The following is a 9,940-nucleotide window of genomic DNA, read 5'->3' as shown; positions in this document are numbered from 1 at the left end:
AGCCCCAGCCTTGTGCAGGGAGGAGCGGGGGTGGGTGAGCAGCTTGGGCCAGCCCTGCGTGGGGAGTAAAGACTCGGGCTAGCCCCATGTGGTGTCCCATTTCCCTTTGGGAAATATGGTCACCCTAACCCTATATCACCTGTGGTTAGGTGGTTAGAGGTGAACAGAGCGATCACTCTATATCTGACCATCAGTCCTCATCCTCAAAGGAAATGTGTACACTTTCAAAAGACAAGCATGGGAACTTACATTCATAATGGAGTAATTCTGCTAGATATCAAAAATCATGGACTGAACAGACACACTGGATTTATGGTTCATTACAACAATCTGTAATCCACTAACCCCCATTTTTGTCCTAAAACTGCAGAGATGTTAATGGGCCACTCTACCTTGAATGGTCCCTTAGAATATGTGCTACCTACTTATGCTGAACAATCTGTTCCATCCTGCATTTAGCTGTGAGGTTCTGAGTACCTTTCCCAGACCTGAAGGAGAGCTCTGTGAGACTCAAAAGCTTGTCTCTCTCAGCAACAGAAGTTGTTCCAATAGAAGATATTACCTCACCCACCTTGTCATTCCAAAAGATGACTTTTACCAACATGTTCACTTCTAAATCATTTAGTAGTACAGAGAAAGGAGAATTTCTTAGCATATTTTTTTCTAACTGTGTTCTTCTATGCCTTGCATCATCTTATGATACTTCCAGTGCACAACTACATTAATGTTCTACACTACTTGATGATAACTTCCACCATTTGAAAACAGCATTTATTTGGAAAGGTTATTTTCAAATACTGTAATGCATGTGTGTATATAGTTCAAAGTGAAGGAGGGAAATGTAGACTTAAGACTTTTTCCCCTTCTTAAAATATTATCTAAATGAGAATTATTTCCCCACTTCAGTTAAACATTTTCACAAGTAGCTTAACTGACATCAAGAAATGTTCCTGATCCTTCACAGGTGATATCAATATGTGGAATAATATGACAAATGGGAGTTTAAAACAAAGTAACATTAAGATACTTAAAAGGGACACCATCACCTTTAAATATATGCCAAGACTTTAACCACACATTCTGGAAAGTTAGGCTCTTAAGTCAATATTTAGTCACCTAAATACTGGCCTGATTTTCAAAAGTATTGACTTGAATGGGAACTGCTTGGTGCTCAGCATTTTTTTGCAGTTTTCTTCTGATGAGAGTAATTCGTCATTGCAGCAATTTACCAAGGAATATGGTGGATTCTCCACCACTCGCGGTCTTTCAGTCAATACATCTAAAAAGATATGCTGTAACTCAAACATAAATTATGGTCTTGAAACAGAAATTATTGGATGAGATTATCTGCCCTGTGTTATGCAGGAGGTTCGACTAGATGATCATAATGCTCCCTTCGGGTCTTTAAATCTATGACTCTGTATGTTCCAAATAGGTCGCAGCTCCCAGCACGGTATCCTATCATCATTTACTGACTGCAGAAGCTGAGCCATTCTGAATGGAATGCATTTATTTAGATGCACTTGGCAGTCATCAGTGGTGTTAGCTTTAACCCCGGTGACATAGGGATCAAAACCATGCTTCTCCTGTGAGCACTGATCTTATTATCTGCCTGCTTGTGTCGCAAGAGGAGCATGAATACAGTAAAGTACTGAAGACATACTGAGATAAAATCAAAGAAGGATTCTCTCTTCCTGTTGTAAAGTTTGGACAGATAATGAATTTCTAAATGCTTCATTCTTGCCATGCTTTAATACCAATAAGGCACTTGGATATAAAATAATTACTAATCTATGTAGCATTCCTTGCTCTCTTCCTCTGGAGAGATGCCATACATCTAGAGATTTCCATAACAGCACTATACATTCTTTAGGATCACAAGAAACTTATATTTTACTTTATTTTCATATCTAGCTGGCCACAGAACGGATACATGTTAGAGGCTCTCCAAAACAGATAAGAGGTACCCCACGCCTTCAGCCTTTATGAACTACAGGCCCTATTCTTGGTCCATGTCATTCTGCTATTCAAAAATTCATACAGACCCATAAAACCACATTCTACTTTCAGTTGTACTCAGTGAGTTCCACTAGTTTAATGAGGTTTCATATACATAACTAAGAAAAGAATTTGACTCAAGTTATATAACAGAGATACAGTTCTCTCCTCTAACTGAAATTGAAAATCAAGGTCTGATTTTCTGTCTATGATGGTGTCATTCCAGCAAAACAACATTACTTATGTGTATCCTCTTGTAAATACTTTACAAGCTTTGCACAACTCCAGGTAGGAAGTCCAATTTCTAAGTAGAATATAAATCAATGAAAAATATTTTTCATTTGGATTTCAACAGAACCTGTATTATTGGCTCTGGTGTGCTATGGTACAACAGAGTCTATGTTATACTTTCAGAAGTGCTATTTATATATTGTAACTAAGTGTTGCTCTGTGTTCTTCTCAGAAAAACAAAAGTAGTCTTTCATAATGAACATCAGAAATAGTTACAGCATTGCAGTTGCAACTCTAGAGTTAAGGGCTGGGAATGAATGTATCTCAACTTTACTTTTAGTAGCTTGTAACAGTTTCAAAAAATTATCTTTCTGAATGAAATGTATCAGGTTTGGTCTTGACATGAACATGAATTATTTGAGAAAGACACAAAAATCTGTTTTATCCTTTGTGTTATTTAAACAAATATATGTCCATTACTAAAGATTATTAGAACTTTTCCATTGCCCAGTGCTTTTTTTTTTTTTTTTTTTTTTTTTTTAAACTTGGCATATCCTGTTCCTACTGAAGTGAACAGTAAAAAGATTACGAGAAGTGGGATCAAGCCCTGTGCTTTGCTAATCAGGGAGTCTCTGAAGGATTGGTTAAAACCAGGCGAAAATTAGGATCAGGCTGGTGTATTTATGAATGGGAAATAATTTCTTAAGAACAGTTTTGATGATTAGGAGCAAGAAAAGTATCAAACTATGTTCTGATGATCAAAAAGGGGGTTACGGCAAAAGAAAAATACCAACAGAACTATGGAGAATAATCCACCTCTAAATTATAGATGGTATGCAAGAAAATAAAAATGCTTCCAAAAAAAATCTCTCATTTTATGCTGAAAGCTTAATTCCACGCTTTTAAATTATGGAAGCAGATTATTTTATTAACTGATTTCCACCTAGCAAAGAAAAATAGTCACTGTTACAATACAGAATTTAGGAAGACCAAACACATGAAACCCATGTTCCATTGTAACTAAAGATGTGTCTTATGGTATTTCTCGATATTAAACAAAAAGCCAAAATACTTCAATTAACTGGTATTTATGCATTAATAACTTACTTTTATTGCCTACCAAGGCCACAAGTGGCTGAATTTCTGATTCTTCATTTGCTTTCTTTACCATATTATACCAGTCTTCTAAATTTTCAAAGCTCTGGTAATTGGTGATGTCATATACCAAAAGGACACCCTGAGGAGAAAAGATATATTTGAAACATTATACATTGACAAAAGTTATTCATTGCAATAAGTTACTATTAAATTCATATTAAGTTTATTTTTTAAGATTCTTCAAAAGCTGAGATGCCACTAATTATAAATATTTTTATTATTAATTATTATTATTGTAATCCAAACTGACAGTTAGAATTCAAGCAACTCCACTAAATAAATACTTTATGAGATAACAGACACAAAGCAATACACAGACTTTATTACTCAGATATTAATTGTACCACAGCTAGTGAAACAAAATGGAAATTTAGCAAAGAAAAACAGCAAACAATATATTACTCATAGTAGAATGTCACTGTCTGACACTTACATTTCTTTTAAAAACCTCAAAAGCTTTTCAAAATGAAAGTTAATATTGTAAAAACTAAGTTATAAAAAGGCTGTTACTTATCTAGTTTTCACCACACTTCTATTCTCCCAGCTGGGTCCAAAAGCCAGCTCTATTCCTTTACTGTTGTAGAAGACAAGTATTAGCAGGCGTTTAACAAAACTCTAAGGGCCTGATCAAAAGTTCGGCATAGGTCAATGGAGAGACTCGCATTGACTTCAATGGACTTTAAGTCATGTCCTAAGTGAGGCTAGGTCTACACTACGGGGGGGGGGGGAGAGAGAGAGCGGGTCGACCTAAGACACGCAACGTCAGCTACGTGAATAGCATAGCTGAAGTTGTGTATTTTAGGTCGACTTACCTGGCTGTGAGGACAGCGGCGAGTCGACTGCTGCCGCACCACCGTCGACTCCACTTCTGCCTCTTGCTGCGGTGGATTTCTAGAGTCGACAGCAGAGCGATCAGGGATCGATTTTATCGCCTCTTCACTAGACGCAATAAGTCGATCCCCGATAGATCGATTGCTACCCGCCGATCCGGCGGGTAGTGAAGACAGGTGAGAAATATTCAAGAGACAGATATTAATCAGGTGTCCCATAAAGTCCATTATTTTAGCGAAAGTTCTTTGGCATCCTGACTTCCCTGCAGTCTTTAGCCTACCCCGTCTCTTCTTTTTTCCTCCATGGATTCCATGGTCAGCTCTCACCATCATTCTCTTCTCAATTATTGACTTCTTTGTCCTTCTCTCCTACTGTTCCATCCAATTCAATATCCCACAGCCCAGGCTCACATCCAGAATCTGTTTCTGCTGCTCCTGTTCCCATCCTTCTATATACCTCTAAAGAAAAATCACAAAGACGATGTAGCGTTCCTCCACTGCAAACCCATGCTTTTCTCCTTACGTACCACCAACTTCCTTGCAAAACGGTTTTACTATTCCTTCAGAAGGCCTACTTATAACCTACAACAACTTTGATTCTTCCCTCTCTGCACAGTATCATCAGCTTCTTCAAGGAAGGTGACAAGAACTAGCATGACTTCCCTTTCACCCTCTTCCCCACACAACACCCTTTCCTCTTTTATCTCATTCATTAAATCTAATGTCTTGCACCAACTGTTCCCTTCCAACTCTTCCATCACCTGCCCCTTGACTCCATCCCTCCCACTTACTGATCTCCTTACTCCTACTCTACCCATTGCAATCTGAAAATATGCAGGAGGGAAGTAGCAGGTATATAGTAAAGTTACTTTCCTAACTTTGAACATCAGTCATACAGTAGGACTGGGGGAGGGACGGAATGCAAGGGGGTACAAAGAGACTGGGATTGGGACAAGCCTTGACCTCAAAAAAGCATAGTCATGAACAGATCAATCAAGGTAACAGTTGACTGTGGGCATTGAAGGTGTTCACATGGAAACTCAAAATAAAGATCATTGTGAACTGGAGATGTGCCATCAACTACCAAGGAGAATGTAATAGATGCAGACTGCCTACTAACAAAGTGGCTATTCTACACAAATGGATTTTTGAGCAATTTGTGTTTGTTATAAAAACAGAGTGGCAGAAAATAAAGGAGAAAGATAAGGTCTTGAAATCAAAAGATAGACCTCCTTGGCAAAGACCCACCTTTATTCCATCTTGACTTGGGCAATAAGGCAGCACTTCAGTAAGGGCAGAAAGCTTAACACTATTATCATAGCTACCCAACAGTTGGGATGCCAATAAAGTTATTGGTTATTTTTAAAACAACAAAAACTGCATTGTATCCCAATTTTTGTTTTACTAGTATAAGCTTTGTTGTGAGCAAGACACAGTGTTGTGCTATGTCTAATGGGAATGGAAGAAGGGGAGCACACGTGTAGGGATTGTTTAAGTAAGGAGAATAGGAGTGAGGTTGGTGGAAAACAGAAAATGAGGAGGAGCATGTGGCATGCTCCTTCCACCTCCGGTACTGCCCCCTTCCCCATTTAGTAGAAAAGCATGACCGTCACTATCTCAGATAGCTCCAGAGTTCAGAAGATACTTGGGCAACAGCAGCATGTAAAATAAAATTAATGCAGAGTAACATATTTTTAAAATGTTTATACCTATCATGATGGGCTGGCTGTTTCGGGGTCTCTCTTCAGACCATCATTGAGCTGCTGCAGGGCTTAAAGCCAAGCATTAGCCCCTGCTCCCCCTTAGGAGTAAAGGAATCCCACCACAGAGGTTTCATGGAATATACTCTTGAAGTGAGTTTTAGCAACTGTAGCTCCCCAGTGTCCTTACTATCACCTTCCAGGCCATCTCCAACACTGCCTTAAAAATGATGTACTTTCCTCAATCATTCCCTCTCTTTGAATCCTTTCAATGATTGTCCCACACAACAAGTTTAAACTCTTAGTACTTGCTCCTAAGGACCTGCACAATTCTGCCATGGCCTGCCTGCCCGTGAAAGCGCGCGCACACACCTCTAACAATACCGACCTCTCCTTGCTGTTTCTCTTTCTCCCACTCCAATCTCTAGACTTTTTTCCAGGTTACCCCGTATGCATGAACTAGGAGATCACTCTCAGTATACCCGGTCCTCCACCCTCTTCTTAATTAAACAACAGAAGCAGATGCTGATGTCTGAACTCAGGGAAATTATATAGGATTGACAGATCATCTCTTGGGGCTTACTTTGATTGCAACTCGGGATAACCACAAATTGATATCCGGAATTGAAGACAGCATTGGGCCTGCTTCCACAATGGGTTACCCAAGTTTTATATCAGTGAAACTCTATTATTTGAGAGGTGGGCTGGCAGGGATGCAATAAAAAGACAAGGACAGACTGCTTTTATGGCCTTTACACTAAACACTAATCTGTGATCTTATTTTTGGCCCCAACAAAAAGATAATGTAAAATACTCTACCAATGACTTATTCTCAACTTTACAATTATGAAGGTTCTGGTCACAACTTCATATATAAGATTTAGTTCTATTTTCTACTGAAAGCAGAGATTCAACCTTCATTTTCTCTGAAAAAATACAGTGTATCCTCCCCAAACTTACAATACTTTAAGTACAGAGAGAACAGATATAAAATTCAATCATTGTTATTTCCCCAACATGCACATGAAATACACTTAGAAAGGAGGCATTTTTAATGGATAAAAAATTAGAAAGAAAAACAATTAAAATTAGCCTGGTAACACAGAAGTAGCACATTGCCTCACCATGAAAAAGAAAAATGTTTGAGAACCGACGGAGGATACCACGACGTGAAAACTATGTTAATTCTCTACTCTCCAGCACATATTCCCTGCTTGCATAACAACATTCTGGCAATGGAGACATTAGGCCTACCTTACTGTACATGTGAGTGCTTTTTGTTTCTGAATTGTAGAATATTTGCAAAAATAGTCCACTGGAAGCTGAGTGTACTGCAGAAATGATTTGCTGGTCTCTAGAGAAGGTATGGTCCGCACTACTCTTATTCTATTAACAAGCTAATTTATGAAGTAGCATATGCCAACTCTGAAGGATACTTTACACTAGAGATATGGATAGGGTCTGCAGTTATACAGCTGTTGGTCTAAAACATATTTACAGCATAAATGGTAGAACTGCAATTCTAAATATTTCGTAACAGTATTAAATAGAATGATACATAATTTGACACTAGAAAAACCAACATTTAAGAAGTTTCAATATTTACAACAACAAGGAGTCCAGTGGCACCTTCAAGACTAACAGATTTATTTGGGGATAAGCTTTCGTGGGTAAAAAAAAAAACACTTCTTCAGACGCATGGAATGAAAATTACAGATGCAGGCATTATATAATGACACATGAAGAGAAGGGCATCTGAAGAAGTGGTTTTTAACCCACGAAAGCTTATGCCCAAATAAATCTGTTAGTCTTTAATGTGCCACCAGACTCCTAGTTGTTTTTGTGGATACAGACTAACATGGCTACCCCCTAATATTTACAACAGAGTACATTAAAAAGATTAAAGAAAATGCTAATCCAGTACTTCTATAGTTTAAATTTTTTTATTCTCAATGTTTATCAAATTATAGCCCTATCCAAATGATATGATTATGAAAGAGCAGATTAAATTTTAAATTGAAATTATTAAATGTCATTTAATGCTCATGAAAAGCCTCAGATTAAAAGTAATAGACAATGAAATCCTCTAGCCACAGAACAGACATAGCTCAATAAATGGCAACTTCCCCCTACAAACATGCAGAGAGCATCCATGCTTACAGGTAAGAAGGTAGTTCACCGTCTATGCCTATTAATCATCAGCTTCTCTGGAGAGACTGACAAAAAGGTTGCCAAGATTGACAATTCTGTGATGTGGCCACATTCTCACGAGGGACTAGATGCAAACTACATAGCTCACAAAAGTACAAAAAGCAGCCAATCAATCTAAGCTAATAACCTTTATCTATGCATCTTCTTTTGTAAATCTCTTAATAAGTTTTCCCATTGTTAACATAGGTACATAAAAGTTCCTTATAGTGATAATTATCACAATAATGCATTAAACAAAAATCTAAGTTAGCTTTTAAAGGGTGCCTCAACCTGGCTGCTTAAATAATATTTACTTATCACCTTTCATTCAGAAAGATCCCAAAGCTCTTTACTGTCTGCGAGAATCATTTCAGCCACCACGAAATTCAGTCACCTCTGAGGTGGAATGCAGCAACCACATCATTCTGGGCTAGCAACACCAAAACAACAGTTTTAGGAGGGGAAGTAAATTACAAACTTTTTCAGCTAAAAGTACATGGGAAATTAGGTAGATACACTGGAAATACACTGAGACATCAAGGTTAATACCACTCTGATTGCAAAACGTGACATAGGAAGCCCAGAGCTCTGTTCTATGCCTCAGCCACAAGATGGCATCTCTAGAAGTACCATAACCCAAAGTTCCATCCTGGAGAGTTGATTCTATTCTGACTCAGAAAGAAGGGAGCCACTAATGCCATTTTCTGCAGCGCCTAGAGTTTCTTTGGATGCTTCTCATCCAAATACTAAGCACACCCAACTGTCTGATTATGTCATCTGACCAGTTCATGGACTAAGATGATATAGGTACAGGATATATAATTTACAATGGCTTGTACAGAATCTGTATCTATCACAGGCCCCAATCCAGGAAAATGATGCATATGGGTAGACCTCTACACCCATGTGGAGTCCATTTGACTTGCACAGGCATAACAGTCCATTCACGTACAGGAAGTTGAAGAAACAGAGCTTTACATGGTTAAGTTCCTTGGGGCAGGGGACAAGTCTTTTTTGCAGGCAAAGCAACAAGAAAACTACCAGTACTTAATAATTAGTTCTATGGAAATGACACATGACATTATCTGCCTTAAGAATTGAAATTATTGCCTTTTGCACAATTAATAGAACCTCAATGTAATATTCTGGATAGATATTTATGCAGTATATGATTGCTTATATCATACATCCATTTCACAGCTAACAAGGCATTAAGGGCCAGATTTTCAAAGGTATTTAGACACGTAAAGATGCATATAGGCACCTAGTGAGATTTACAAGGCACCTATCTGCATCTTTACGTAAATCTTTACAAATCTGATGCCTAATGATCTGGGATTTATGAACTCACATCCAAGCACTTTTACGTGTGAAGGGGCTGACTTTTGAGGAAAGATTAAAAGAACTAACGGCAACATTTTGAAAACCACATTGGTGATTTAGGGACTTAAGTCACTTATTCAAAAATAATTTTGGCACTTAGGAGACAAAATCCCATTGACTTTCAATGGGAATTAGGTGTCTAACCTGCTTGCATGCTTTTGTAAATCCTATTAGACACCTATCTGCATTCTTAGGCATTTAAATACTTTTGTTAATCTGCCTCTAGTAAATGGAGACTGGAGCAATAGCATATTTCAAGACACTAAGTAAGTCGGTAATCAGAGATTTGGAGCTATCAAATTTTTGAATTGCTCCGCTCCGGCTCCGGGCAAAAACCTACTGCTCTGCGCTCCAGCTCCGGGCTCCGCTCCAAAGCCCTATAGGTAATAATTCCTTATTAATTTTTTGCTTCAAGAATATCATGATATATTTTGTCTTAATTAAATATCT

At 38.1% G+C, this 9,940-nt stretch overlaps 1 protein-coding gene across 3 annotated transcripts in view; it reads right to left on the bottom strand.

Annotated features, from left to right (window-relative positions):
• The window catches only part of RAB28 (RAB28, member RAS oncogene family), a 103,244-nt gene that overhangs the window by 72,456 nt on the left and 20,848 nt on the right, over nt 1-9,940 (bottom strand). For all 3 annotated transcript variants that reach the window (XM_034771738.1, XM_034771737.1, XM_034771739.1), the window contains exon 4: nt 3,337-3,466. In XM_034771738.1, coding sequence (XP_034627629.1) covers nt 3,337-3,466 — 130 coding nt within the window. The remainder of the gene's footprint in view (nt 1-3,336; nt 3,467-9,940) is intronic.

This window comes from Trachemys scripta, chromosome 5, assembly GCF_013100865.1.
Source record: "Trachemys scripta elegans isolate TJP31775 chromosome 5, CAS_Tse_1.0, whole genome shotgun sequence".
NCBI lineage: Eukaryota > Metazoa > Chordata > Testudines > Emydidae > Trachemys > Trachemys scripta.
The sequence above is the reverse complement of the archived record's forward strand: the minus strand, read 5'-3'. Positions and strand labels throughout refer to the sequence as shown.